The 14,410-nt window shown below is 43.7% G+C and overlaps 1 protein-coding gene across 4 annotated transcripts in view; it reads right to left on the minus strand.

The window, feature by feature from the left end:
* Positions 1 to 14,410, minus strand: part of Nrg (Neuroglian) — a 48,850-nt gene that overhangs the window by 6,707 nt on the left and 27,733 nt on the right. For 2 of the 4 annotated variants that reach the window (XM_064699990.1, XM_064699992.1), the window contains exons 4-8: positions 1,713 to 4,520; positions 1,475 to 1,639; positions 587 to 964; positions 392 to 495; positions 118 to 161 (exon numbers count right to left, since the gene is read on the minus strand). In XM_064699990.1, the coding sequence (XP_064556060.1) occupies positions 118 to 161; positions 392 to 495; positions 587 to 964; positions 1,475 to 1,639; positions 1,713 to 4,520 (3,499 nt within the window). The remainder of the gene's footprint in view (positions 1 to 117; positions 162 to 391; positions 496 to 586; positions 965 to 1,474; positions 1,640 to 1,712; positions 4,521 to 14,410) is intronic. The other 2 variants (XM_064699989.1, XM_064699991.1) reach the window with 1 other exon arrangement.

The raw sequence follows: 14,410 nt of genomic DNA on the forward strand, positions 1-14,410 counted from the left end.
CGGAAGATAGATGTGAGACTAGGCTGCGTGAAATTGTTGGCTCATGGCTTTGTCGTAGGGCGGCGGCGATGACTGCAGGTGAGGCTGGGGCAAAGTCGATGGCTGCTTGATGCCCACCTTGCGCGCGGCGGTGGCAGCATGACCGGCGGCTGTGGTCACGGCTGCAAACAGCACCAGCATCAGTGCCAACATCAACATCAGCATCATCATCATCATTATCATTATCATCATGATCATCATCATCAAAAACAAAAACGGTTGACAAAAACAAAATGAAAATTTGTAATAAAATAAATTTAGAAGAAAATGAAAGATAAAAACAAACAAACAATGACATGGACTGGGACACGTGGAACACTTAGGATGAACTGGAGTTAATTGTCGCTCTTACCTGTATCGCCATCACCGTATTCGGCCATCGAATCGGTATCGCTCTCCACGCCGGGCTTATTCGCTGAACTAACGGATTGGCGACCAGCGCTCTTGTTGTCCAAACTGTAAAAGCAAAAGCAAATGCGTTATCGATACATTCACCCTTATGTACGTACAGCAATTTATCGATAACGATAATTGGAGATATGCTTACGGTTGCGAGTACTCGTGGAAACCGCCCTCATCCGGATAATCACGCCTGCCATTGGCCAGCTCGCGATCGTGCACATCATATTTGCCACCACGATTGCGACGGATAATGCAAATGATGATAAACAGGATAATGATGATGGCCAGAGCCAACATCATGCCAATGAACCAGCCGGCATTCGCCAGAGTCTCGTTGCGCACCATTATGGGTCCCTCGGCGCTGTTCGTGTCAATCTCGTGGGTGGCGCTCTCCGTGTGATAATGTCCATCGACCGACACAACGCGGAACTCATAAACTGTATCCGGATCGAGGCTGCCCACCTCCTGATAGTCGACTGATTTCTCGGGTTCTTTGCTGGTCCATTCCGTTTCACCCTTGATTCTGTTAATAATATTTCCAATTAATTATTAAGTATTTGGTTTTAGCTTGAATGTACTGCAATCTGGCAACGCTTTGAAGCATATGCAGGCATACATGCAGAACTCGAAGTTCTTACAAAGCCAACAGAACTAGTTCCGCCCATCATTTAGCTATTTAACTGAACAATTATTTTAAACAAAAAATAATATGTTCCATTAAATTTTTATTTGATGATGGTCTAAAAACACAAACGGCTTTTTTTATTTATTAAATCATTAAATTTTCAACATTAGCGGAAAAGGAATATTTGTTGAACTAGTTCAAAACAACTGACTTTATAAGTGAATATTATTTGTAGCTAAAATAAGGAGCATACGAGTTCAAAGTTGAAACTAGTTGATCTAGGTATTGAAATAATTTAATCTACTCATAGCCTTGGTTTTAATTAAAGAACTACATCATATAGACTCCTTATGATAACGGAACCAGTTCGAAATTGAATTAGTTAACCAATTCACATCCTTTACTCACCTATACTTGGTGAAGAAGTGTGAGCCCGAACGGCCATCAGTGCTGGGCACCCAATTTATACGGTAGGTAGGCTGACCATTTGGCGACTGGATCGGCTCCCAAGTTAGGGATGGTGTGGATGGCGGCTCAACATCTTCGCCCAGTGTGGTCTTCTCAATGTAATGCCTGGAATTAGGAGTAGCAAATTGAGTAAAAGGTACAAAGGAAGGTCAGAAGGAGAATGTGAGGAATGCCTTACTCGGTGCCCTCGCCCATTTTGGTTGTGGCTGTGATGGAGATGCGGTACTTGGTCTTGGGCTTCAGACCGGCCATTTTCATGCGTGTGATGCGAGGATCGGTGATGTGGGGTTCATATTCGCGTCGTTCGCCCACATAGCTGCCCTTGACCACCTCATAGTAGATTTTGTAGCCAGTCAGCTTGCCATTGGGATTGAGCGGCTTCTTCCAGGTTAGCCAGAAGGCAGATGAGCCCAGCGGATAAGCCTCCAGCGATTGCACTGATGACGGCACACCCTCGGGCGTATCAAAATCAATCACAGCGCTGGGCGGTCCATTGAAGCGTCCATTGTAGGCCAGGACGCGGGCATAGTTCTTGGAGTCGGGCTTGAATTGTGTGACGAGCGCACCGTTCTGGATTGTGTGTATTTCACGGAGGCCCTCTTCGCCCTCCTTGTCCGTCCAGGTTTGGATCTTGTAGCCCTTGAAATGGCCGCGCACAGACTCCACGCTGACCGGATTCCAGCCCACATAAGCATGGGTTGCACTGGTTACTTGCTGCATGCTGAAGTTAGTGGGCGCCTCGAGGGGACGGTCCTCGCCAGAGTAGCCAATCACCTCCTCGGCGTCAACATTCGATTCGCCGCGCTCATTGATGGCCACCACCTTGATGTGATACTTGACGAATGTCGGCTGATTGGGGATCAGGAGATTGTTCTGGCGCCAATCAAAGATGTCCTTGTTCTCCCAGGCGGCACCGGGTATGTCACGCTTCCAGCTGACACGATATTGGAATTTCGGAGCATTGTGTTCGATCTCCGGCATCGGTGTCCATGTGATGACCAAATTATCTGGCTCTGTGCCCTGGCCGACAACGTTGTCCGGATTCTTGAACGGCACATCCGGCTGTGTGGTGCACGGCTCGCTATGTCCCGACGGCGGCGATGGTCCGATCTTGTTGAAAGCAATCACACGGTACGTATAGTTGGCCCATGGCGACATTTGCAGTACAAATGAGAAGTCCGTGCTGGGCACCTTCTCGTATGCCGTATCCCAGGAGGCGGGCGTGAACGAGGTGTTGAACTGGATCGTGTAGTGTAGAATGGGCGAACGATTATCACCTTGCGGCTCCCAGGAGATCTCTGCCTTGTCGGCCTGGCATGTGATGCCTATCAAACGGGGCGCATTCGGCACATCCTGCACTATGAGATTCGCCTTGGCCGTGGCCTCGTCCAGTTGAGTGCGTGCAACGCACGTGTATTCGCCCGAATCCAGCTCCATGGTCTTGGCAATTGTCAAAGAATTGTCGTTGGTCTTCACAAATCGTGCCTCTGCATCAAAATCAATCGGTTGGCCATCCTTCAGCCATTCGATCTCCAGGTCCAAGGTGTCGTCGTGTGCTTCGTTGCAACGGAATGTGGCCGATTGGCCGGCGGCGACCTCATAGTTTTGCGGCTCCTGTGTAATCCTGGTGCGCTCCTTCACCACCAGCGAACCCTCGGCCGTCGCATTGCCAAACTTGTTGACCGCTAAGCACGTGTAATTGCCATTGTCGGCGAAGGTCACCTCCTGTATCTCTAGATCGCCCGATGGCAGCACATTGTAACGACCTCCGGTCAGCCAGTTATTATTGTGGCGCCATTTCACCTGGGGCTTGGGTGCACCAAAGACGCGGCAGCGCATTGTGATGTTGCGTCCGTTGACGGTGGCCTCGGCGCGTGGTGGCTCCTGGATCTCTGGGGGCAGGGCGAGCACATTGAGGTACACATCCTTGTAGACATAGCCAAGGGAATTGGTGGCGTTGCAGCCATAATTGCCCGTGTCCTTCTTCACCAGATTCACGATCTTAATGTAGTTGTTGGTAACGGTGCGTCGAGGATTTGGTTCGCTTTGCGCAATCGGCTTGCCATTGTGTATCCATTGAATGGTCGGCTCTGGATGTCCGGCGGCCTTGCAATTGAATACGACCTCCTCATCCTCGGCGGCATTTTGTATCTCCGGCTCCTCGGTGAAGTAGGGTATGGCATGAATTTTCAAATTGATCGAATAGGATTGCGCCTGGCCCACACCATTGGACACGTCACAGTTGTAGGTGCCCTCATCGTCGAAATTGGCCTGCCTAATTACCAGAGATTTACCATAGTTGCCTTGGGTAATGCGATCGTTCCATTCCACCCGTTTTCCATCCTTGTACCAGAGTGTCTGCGGCAACGGTGTGCCGCCATAGATGCAATACAGTTCGACACGTTTGCCGCGCAGCGCCACCTCGTTCTTGCGGGTCACGTACTGCCGCTTGGGGGGATAACGATTCTGGGATGCACTCACGCCCATCTGCTTGACGTCCAGCAGTATCTTATTGCCGATCTTGTACTCGTTGCGGAACACTGACGTTGCCGAGCAGGCATACCAGAAATCGCCGCTGGCATCATCGCGCGTCACATTGGAGAACCAGAGTGTGCCCTCCGGGTCGAGGGTCATGCGTGAATTGTTGATCGATTTGATGCCCGCATCGATGGTCTGCTGTATCAGCCAGTTGACAGTGGGCTTTGGCCAGCCATCGGGCGCCTCGCACTGCAGCGAGAAAGGCTCACCCTCGACGGCCTCAACGCTGCGGGCTGCCTCGTCCTTGAACGCATTCAGCTCCGCCTTGCGCACAAACACCGAATTCGATGTGGCGACGCCAAACTCGTTGGAGGCAAAGCACTGATACTGTCCCAGATCCTCATCCTTGGGTGATGTGATCACCAATGTGCCACGTCCAGGCTGGCGCAGCATACGGTTATCGTACGCCTGCCAGTCAAACTTCTTGCCGTTCTTGATCCATCTATATCTGTAAATAGATAAAGCAAATGCCAATTGTATGAGTAAAAAGACTATATTACGTTTGGGTATGTTTAGTAGGGGAATCCTATTTGCCAAAAAAGATTTACCAACTCCAGAAATTGTATACAAAAACAAGGGAGATCGGGTCGGGCGTGCCCGACTATGGGATGCCCTGAACCCCGCCTAAATGGGATAAACGAAAGATGAAGTCTATATCTTTCGGAGAGGTAACGAAAACGTTAAATATTCGCGATCTGAGTTTTTGATTTCGCTTCGAGATAAGGGTGACAAACAAGATTTCGAAATCGATTTTTAACATGATTTTAACAGCGACATTTTCATTACATGACAGTTACCCACCTAATCTAGTCAAAGTGCAATGTGTACCGCATTACTGAGGTCTTCGTAATGCCCATCTAATATACATTTACATTCAAAGAACCAATAAGGACGAGTCTATATTGTTTTTATATAATACGATTATATACGATTGTTTCTATAAAAGACATATGATATAGTAGAGCTATATGATACGGCTTTGCTATGCATAAGCTTCACGTATAAGACTTTTAGTTAAATTTGATTATGTTATTTTAACTGTAGGCAGATTGAAGAAATTACTAATTAGCTTAAACAGCAAGACATACATGAGTTTTCATTTGTGTTTCCTGGTTGGGGAATTGCGACTCATTAAGTGGCGGCGCTCTAACAAGTTGATTTCCACATTTAATTTGACTTAATAAACCCACATATTTCTCTATGTATTGCTTTTCGCTTCTTTCATTGCGTTCCTTGAGCGATGAGACATTTCATATATGTATGCACACATTATAATTATGACAAACTTGTTTAATTTCCAATTGCGAAAATGGTACATTCAAGCCTAGGCACCAGAGGGGGGCGGGGGCTCCAGAGGGAGCAGCTTATACGCCTCTCAGCTTGACGTAATTGCAATTAAGCGCAAAGGAAGTAAACGAGAGCAACAACTCATCGTATGCCCATTTTTTAAATCTTATTTCGGACATTTTTCAAGTCATACTCTTTTCTCTCTCTCGCTCTCTTTCTCGCTTTCACTGCCTCTCTCTTTCTCTACTTGTATCGATGTATGAGTGTATAGCACTCAAAAACCCAAGTCAATTATGCGAACTGCTCGGTGCTTGAGCTTGTTAAGCGCTGAATTTTTTTTTTTTTTTTCTTAGTTTTTTTTATATACATTTGACTTAAGCGGCAGCCGCGACATCGTATCGCTACTCACCTCCCGCCCCCGCCCCCGCCGCTGCCAGCAGCTGCAGGTCATTGAATAGGTCAATCATTTGAATTGTTTTTAAGTGTTGTAAGTTGCAGCGCAGCGAATAAAAGGGGGCAGGGGCTGAGCAGGGCTTGGGGCAGTTGAAAACTATGGCTCTGGGTTTGTTGAACTTGTAAATTTGTTAAGGTTTGTAACTGATTTCACATTCACCCACAATATGCCACGTTCAGTGGCAAAGTTGCAAGTTCTCAAGTTTGTTTTGGGCTACTTTTAACAAATTTCAACTCGTCTGATGCACTTTAATTCTTGAAGATAGTGTTGCATAACGATTGAGAGGGTGTCCGTTATCAGCACTGATTTTTAAACATATCGATAAAAGAAGAAGAAACAAAAAATGTTGCGCACTATCAACTAGCGAAGTTATCGAGCGGATCTCCTGTTGGCTTGAATGTGAAGAGATCTTTTCTCCTTTTAATTTTTTAAAGTTCATTAGTAACGTTTACGAATGCAGCACACAAAAGAATTGAAAACAACAAAACTGCTTTGTCGCAAGAGAAAAATTTGCACGACTATTTGTAAACATGTTCGTACAAATTGTATGCCACTTATCTCGTTCATAGGGGGATGTCAGGCAGCGCGTCTGTTAGTTCCCACATAAATCCATAGCAATGCTTATGTTGCGGCATGACAGGACATGCAACACAATCGAGTGTTGCCGTGTTGTATTTGCATTTGCGTTGCCAGCACTAGACTCAGTTGCTGCTGTTGCCAGGGCAATGGCGATGACGATGACACATTAAGTTAGGCGGACAAGCCCTTGGGTTAAGCATAGGCTAACCCTCAGTTAACCCCATGCCAGCCAAGTCAATAAATCCAACTGCCCGACGCGCTGACTCAGTGCGCCCAACAACCCCACACCCCACACCTCACGGCCCACGGCCCCCGTCCTGTATACCCTACACACAGCTACACACTTTCTGTTTAGTTCAGTTCACTCAACCAAGTCGGCGACGCCGACGCTGGCGCTGGCGCTGACGCTGGCGTGTCACCATCAGGCAACACCATCAGCATGTAGGCAGTCAAGCGGGCAGGTGGTGGCAGCTGCTGGTGCTGCTGACCGACAAAGTTGAGCAGCCCAACTCTAAAGCCAGCCAAATGTGCAGCGGGCCCAGACACAAACAGCTGCTGACTTGGTCTCGAATCCCTTGCCTAATGTATGCAACTTCCTTGAGCCGCCTGGGTGTGTTTCTGTGTGTGTTTGTGTGTGTGTGTGTGTGTGTGTGTGTGTGTGTGTGCTTTTTGTTGTGCTGCCTGCTTGGCTGCCACTTAACCCCAGCGACTTTATGATAGTTTCTCGATGGTTGCTCCTTGCCAGCTATCTATCCAGCCAACTCGGTGGGCTGCCCCGGCTAAGTAAATGCGATTAAAATCTCTATAGAAATTGCGACGAGGCAGCCGACGTAGCTGCTCATGGGCGGGGCAGGCGTCGCGGGCAACTGTATGATGAGTCATCCACAGCCAGTGATGGGTCGTTGTAATTTGCATAGAGGGGTTGCAAAGCCCAACAGCAAAAAAAAAAGAAAAAATAAGAGCCAAAAACAAAAAAAAAATGTATTTAACAAAATGCCATAGCATACTTTCTTGCGCATTACTGTACGGCTGTTTCGGAGGCTATGAAGTGGCACGCCCCTTGCGGCTGCTTTCATCTGCATGTGGCATGTAGCATGTAGCATGTGGCAAGTGGCATGTGGCATGCGAATGTGGCGCCCTAACCCAGTTATATGCACATACAAAATGCCAGTTGACTGACTGCCGCTTTGAACTAAACAACAGAAAAGAAAAGAAACCAAAACCACAAAAAACGCAAAACAAGAAGATTATATACACATACAAATTGGCGGAAAAAAAGAAAATAACAAAGAAAAGGCAACATCTACGGAGCGCTAAAGCCATGGCCCTATAAAAGAAAAGAAAACGGTTCGTACATTTAACTACATCACGTTTTTTATACTCGGTTTTTAAATATGCGTTATTCAAGAGGCAAGTTTTCAATATGCTTCGCAGTTCATGGTTGGCCCACATATTCCCTACTAATTTCTATCAGCCAACATTTTTTATTATTTATTATACTTTTAAGTTTGATAGTTCAATCTATATAAATTTATGCCCAGACAGCCAATTATTTGTATTGGAATAAGCCCTCAAATAGGTTTCTTTACTTTCATGAGCACTATCCTTAAGATAAACTCCATTTTATTTTTCTTGATATAAGCATTAAATTGCCTTAACATACAATTTATCTGTTATATATTATGATAATTAATAATTTATTATATTAGAAAACTTGAAGTATGTTTTGTCTGTTCCAAATGTTTGCTTGTCGACAAACTGGTTCATAGAGATGACAAAGTTAAATTAATCGATTAATCGATAATCGCCAAAGTACCTCAGAAAAATTTGATTTATGGAGTTAAAAGTTCGGTGTATCTGTAAAATTTCTTGGAATTTGCATCTAGGCCGGCTTTGGGTAAAGCATTCATTTTTATAAAAAAAAAAAACCCAGTAGCTATTCCAGCCAGTCCGCAGAGGCAAGTTACAACTAATTTGTGATGTTGTCGACAGGAAACGCCAAACTTTAAATGGCCCACCCGCTCCATTCTGGGTCTGACTGGGTCTGGGTAACTTGAGCTTGGATCAGGCACCATATGGATGGCGCCGCGAAGCAAACAAACGTTAGGTAGTTAAGTATATATATATATATATATATACAGAAAGAGAGAGAGAGAGAGAGAGGGAAATAGAGACTCAGGGAGTGGGCATAGAAGACTTCGCTGGGCTGTGTATTTTGTGGGGATTTGTGGCTCAAGGGTTGGCATTGCGCATTGTGTACAGCGAAAAGCTTTTATGCCATAGTTGTGCGTGTGTGTGTGTGTGTATATCCTTCAAAGTGGAGCACAATAGAATTGTCAAAAAAAAATAAAAAAAAAAGGAAGAATAAAAATAAAGTTGTGAGGGAGGTGCGGCGCTTATAAGGGAGCTGTGACTTTCACAGAGAACTGGGCGTGCCCTGGGTCGCGCGTTGACACTTTGTGCATGTCAAACGTGCAATGACACCAAAAACGCCGACAAGGACCTCAACATGAAGTCGTCTCCAAGGTATCAACAACAACGACAACAAGAACAGCAACAACAAGAGGGCGTTGGTCATAAAAATGGGACAAAAGTTTTAGTTGACATTCTTGTTGATATTAATGGGTCGCTAACATGCAAACAGGTTATATACTTCCGAGAAGTCCAGTACGCTCATCGCAGGGAAGGGCGAGAGAAAAGTCCACAATTAGCTGGGGTCTTAGCAACAGGAAAGCAAATAGTTTTAGTTAATTATAGAGTAAATATTTTCTTTGCGAACAAAACATTAACAAGCCCGTTGATTAAAAGCTCAAACGACAGTTTTTTGTTATGACTTGAATTAAATAAATCGATTAATCGATCAAAACTATTTTTATAAATCATATATCAAAGCTTAGTTTATTTATTACATTTATTATATTTTTAGTGACAAAATTCAAAGTCATTCAAGACTGATCTACATTCGGTAACGCCCTTTGTGGGCGTACTTATTTTACAATTAAATGCTCTCGTTTCCACCAAGCTTTAGTTTAATGAACTTTCAGTATGTTTGCTTTTCCCACATCTTCAAATTCAATTCATCATTTAGATTTACAAAATTGTGCACAAGTTGCCAGTTTATTTGCTCAGTAGTTGACGCATCATATCAAATTTTTTTTTTATTTAAACAATCAATTTGAAGACTACTGATAAAAGAAATGTGCAAACATTTCTCTCTCGACAACATTGGAGCCCCTCCCTGCGGAGTCGACTCTTTGCCGCTCCTATCCCACAGATGAAACATACAAATTTGGTGGCATACCATTTCTAGTAATACGAGCTTTCAGCTGGTCAGAGTGATATTTGGGAGTGCCCCACTAAGAGATACCCTGTACACAGCGCCGAATTCCAATCATAGGGGAGCTATCATAATTCTCGAGTTATGCTTAAAATAATTATTGTTTGAATATTGATATTTTTCGATATTATGGAAATGAGGGGGATATCGGAAAGAAGAAAATATAATAAGCTCTTAGCCTACACATGACATACGAGAATATATATGCACATTCCCACCGTTTTCCGTTTGTACAGGGTATAAATGAAGACGAAGGGGTTGCAAGGAGTGTGCCTCAATTATTGCTCGACTCACACATTGTCAACGGTGTCAAATGTCAGTCAGTGCGGGAAATATGATTTCAATTGCAGCTTCACTTCAATCAGTTGAGATGATGAACAAACGCCCACACATGCATGTGAGTGTGTGAGTGAGTGTGTGTTTGTCAAAGTGGTGTTGCCATTACTCATTAGTTAACTGAGTCAGAGCCAAGTCAATTAAGTGAGACTTATTAAATAACAGCGGAAACCAGCCGATAGCAAATGGGCCGAGCATGGCGGGAGTTCTCTAAGTCATAGACTATAAAGTTATTTTTTTGCTATATGTACATATACATATATAAATGTAAGCCATGTTGAACCCCTTTGCAGGGTATCAAGCGTTATTAAGAAACGCTTTTAAGCAAAACAAACAAAACGACAAGAACCAAATCCCCCAACCGACACGTGGCGCACGTTTTGGAAGGAGCTGCAGCAGAACCGGGATTCTGGTCTGATGACTCATCGAGGTGTGCATAGTTCCACAGTCAGACTGCCTAGCTGACTGACTGACTGACTGACTGAACGAATGAATGAATGAATAGCAGGCACGGCAGTTGATGTACTTAACTTGTGATATGAAAGACCAGCACTGTGAGGACCTGATGCAGGCTCGGCAGAAAAGTCACAAAGCTGCAACTGGGATTGCGTTTGGCGGATTGAATTTTTCCCCGACCGGAATTCTCGAAAGGGTTGTTTATGCTCGGGCATTCCTCTACACACCTACACACACACACACACACACAGACACACACATCGAGCACTTGACGCCGTGCGCCATGAATGAATCAAATGAATGAAAGGCTGACGGAGTGAGTGTTCTTCTTGTTGCACTTGTGGCAAGAGGCCAGACGCTTAGACAGGTGGATAGGCACCCGCCAGGCGAGGAGCTGAGCTGAGCTGAGCTGTGGCATGAAATATATGCTGCTTCGTAACGACATGCAAATATTGTCTGTACGTTGGGTAAACATTACAAAATAAAAGGAAAAAAGAAAATGTTTCTGGTTTCACAAATCTCGAACCACTTAGGACATTCCCCAGCTGAGCTCTAGATAGATGCTAAGTATTTGCAGCAAGTGGATACATTTTATTTAGTTGTAGCTCTTTATCATTTAATTTGTATTAAATATTATTGTTAGGGGCCTGCACATAGTTACATGTCATTTTGAAACTTAGGCACAAGACTTTGAATGAATTGAAGAGTTTGGTTAAACTTAAAGTTGAATGTATCGTTTAATTTGTTAAATAATGTTATCGAAGATGAATTTCTTGTTCAAATAGCATATTTAAAATTTCATTTCTTCCTGTTCGATCTATCAGAGGCATTATAGATTTAGTTTGTGCCTTGGGATGGAACAAAGTGCTCCTTTTCTTAGTCTTTCGGACTTTAGAAAGAACAGCAGGTGGATTAGTCCACTGCGGCCCTAGGCATACCTATTAACCTAACCTAATCTGCGTATCATAGAGTAATTCTATATATTCAATTCATATTGCTGGTTATTATCGTTTATAATACAATTTTTGAGCTAATCAACGATATAATTGTTTATCGATTGCCCTTTTGTTGCACTCCTTCCTCTCTCATAAAAATTAATAACAAGTTTTTGCTCATTTTACATAGATCAATGTACGGACAAAGCGACAGTTATGGCTGAAAGCACCTGCACCGGAAACCAGCTAACACAGTTTTGGACGACGAGCGTTTTTATTGCCCTCCACTGGGCTATGGTTTAAGGGCAGCGACATTAGAATTCTCACAATGCACAGCGGTCATTAAAGAGCCGAAAAAAGATGCAATGGGCATACACGATGAAGTTGGCCCATAACTTTCTAGGCAACATTGGTAGCCGACAGAACATGCACATAATTATAATGAGTTAAGACACAAGAACAAGAAGACGGCGAAAAAGACAGCGGCAAGTCGGCAAAGTACAGACAGTTGGAGAAAGAGAGAAAGAAAGTGAGGAAGAGCCAGCGGAGAGGGCAAAAGTGCCGCATTGCACAACGTGGGAACTGTTACACAAACATTAAGTAGTTGAACCAGCTGAGCTGAGCTGGAATAACAACTGGCTTCTGATTACCAAAATTTCAGTTATCACGATGTACAATCGGAATCAGATCTTTACTGCGCTCACGATTTTTGACTTCTAAGGAACAAGCAACTGTTTTTTCGCTGCGCTCCATCACGAGCGAAAAGTTGATGTGCTTTGGTGGTTTTATCTAGAAGATTCACTTCGGCTAAGCAGCTTAAGTTATATCATCTTAATAAATCTATAGATAAATCTTTATGCATGCCAAAACTTAAAAGAGTTGCCATTTTTTATCGGCAGGCAAGAAAAGCAGTATGCCGACATGAAAAGCAAACGTTAAGTGGATTATTTATAACACAAGAAATCGTAAATCGTAATTGTATCCTCAGGAAGACAATAATGCGAAAGGTGCTACCTGTTGAAAAAATCTCATGTTAATCGCCTGATAAGATGGTAATTGAAACTATTTAGACGGATGTTAAGGTTAACAAGCTAGTAGCCCAATTCACAAATAGCTAAGATTGGCAGCTTTGGGCTCGAGCCGCCCACATTCTGATTATTCAGTTGCCCGCACTCCGACAGAGATCTTTAATCTTTAATGCTTCCCCCATCAATATATGCAGCCCTTCTCCAAACTTTGTAACTTCCTATATCTACACAACTCCCTGTCTTGGGCTGCCGCCTGTGTCAATTTGCGTCGCAGTTCATCGATTTTCTTCAATTTGCAGACAATCGGGCAAATGTTGCACGGAAATTCAATATACATGTATGTGTATGATGTATGTATGTGTATGATGTATGTGTGTATGTATATGCTATATGGCATGGTAGCTTTACCGCCCCAATTACTAAAGTCGAAGCCAACAAAATGACAAATGGCAGCGTCGTTTGTGCCACAGTTTGATTGATACGCATGAATCATGTCCGGAAGTAGTGGAAGTAGCTCCCCGTCAGACTGAGGGTGGCTCAGTCGTCTGCATTGCCATTAATACCCTGCAGTACAAGGGGTCATTTGCTATAGATTTCGGAATTGCGGTAAAAGTAAAATCTTATTACGATTTTATGAAAGCAAACAATTTTAAGTGGCCCTTTTCAGAAAGTTGGAATATAGTACACGAAAATCCCAATTTCAATTATCTTCTATCTATCTTCAAGAAGTTATTAATTTACATTTCGCTGTCGAAACGCTTTTCTTGTGCCAGCTTGTAGGGCATCTTAAAGTCGATCAACTCTGTCGTCATTCGCTACATTTGCCCCCAAGTTGTCTCATTTTTGCTGCTGTTGCGCTTGAGGCGTTCCAAAAATGGCAAAATGCGCTGATGAAGTTGATTTTAATCACGATGACGACGACAACGATGACGACGACGACAATGGTTAGTCCACATTTCATGGGTGGTGTACTATGGGTTCCAACGCCAAGCTGGGGCTGCTTGATACAGTTTTTCCTTTTCATTTATTAAATTTTTCTTCTGGGTGCGGGGGAAGTTGTTGCTTAAAGTGAGCAACTTTTCTGCTGCACTTCTGTGTGTTATAGAAATTTCAAATGCCGTTTTATTTATTTTTTGGCGCCAGCTTGTCGAGACCTGGCTCATTAATAAACATGAAGCGGCTATAAAAACAACAACAACAATAACAACGGCGCCGAAGTAGCAAAAATAACAACCAAGGACATCAGCGGCAGCAGCAGAGCGTGAAAAATCAATGAAGCTGCCTCCTGCAGGCAAACCACATCAGCAACAACAGCACAAGCACAGTGAATATACCCTGGAGCTTTGCTCTTAGTTTAAAGTGGTCAAATCGAGTTTTTGAAAAAAAAAAAAGTCGCAAAGAAAGAATTTTTTTATTTCATTTTTAACGATCTAGCCAAGTTATGAACAATCTACTCCAAAGCCGCAAAGACAGTGTGGGATATGGGATACAAAATGTAAATAAGTGTTGGAAAACTGACTGTAAGTAAGAGCACAAAACATACATCCCTGTAAAGGGTATTTCGATAGTTGTTAGAAGCTTTATTTTGTCACATTTGTTGATGCTGTCACTAAGGCGTATGCGTAATTCTGACAGTGCCCGTGGGGCAAACGGAGCATTACGAATCTTCCAACGTTCGCCTGACAAATCAATGGCCTCCCTAGGCGGAAGGGTCGAAGCGCAGAGGTTGAGAGCAACATATTGTACATACTCATGTCGAAGGTTTAAACAAAACTTGTTGTACATATGTTTAAACAAAAGTTATTGCTTTTTTGTTTTTTTTTGCGCGCGCCCACTCAAAAGTCGAAACTCGAAACTAGTTTTACAAAGTTCAGAGCCAGACAACTTTGGAGAACTTTAAATACAGACACAGCCAAAGAAACATAT

Source organism: Drosophila montana, unplaced genomic scaffold, assembly GCF_035044405.1.
Source record: "Drosophila montana isolate Dmon_TW-CO22-7 unplaced genomic scaffold, ASM3504440v1 contig_1624_1, whole genome shotgun sequence".
Taxonomy (NCBI): Eukaryota; Metazoa; Arthropoda; class Insecta; order Diptera; family Drosophilidae; genus Drosophila; species Drosophila montana.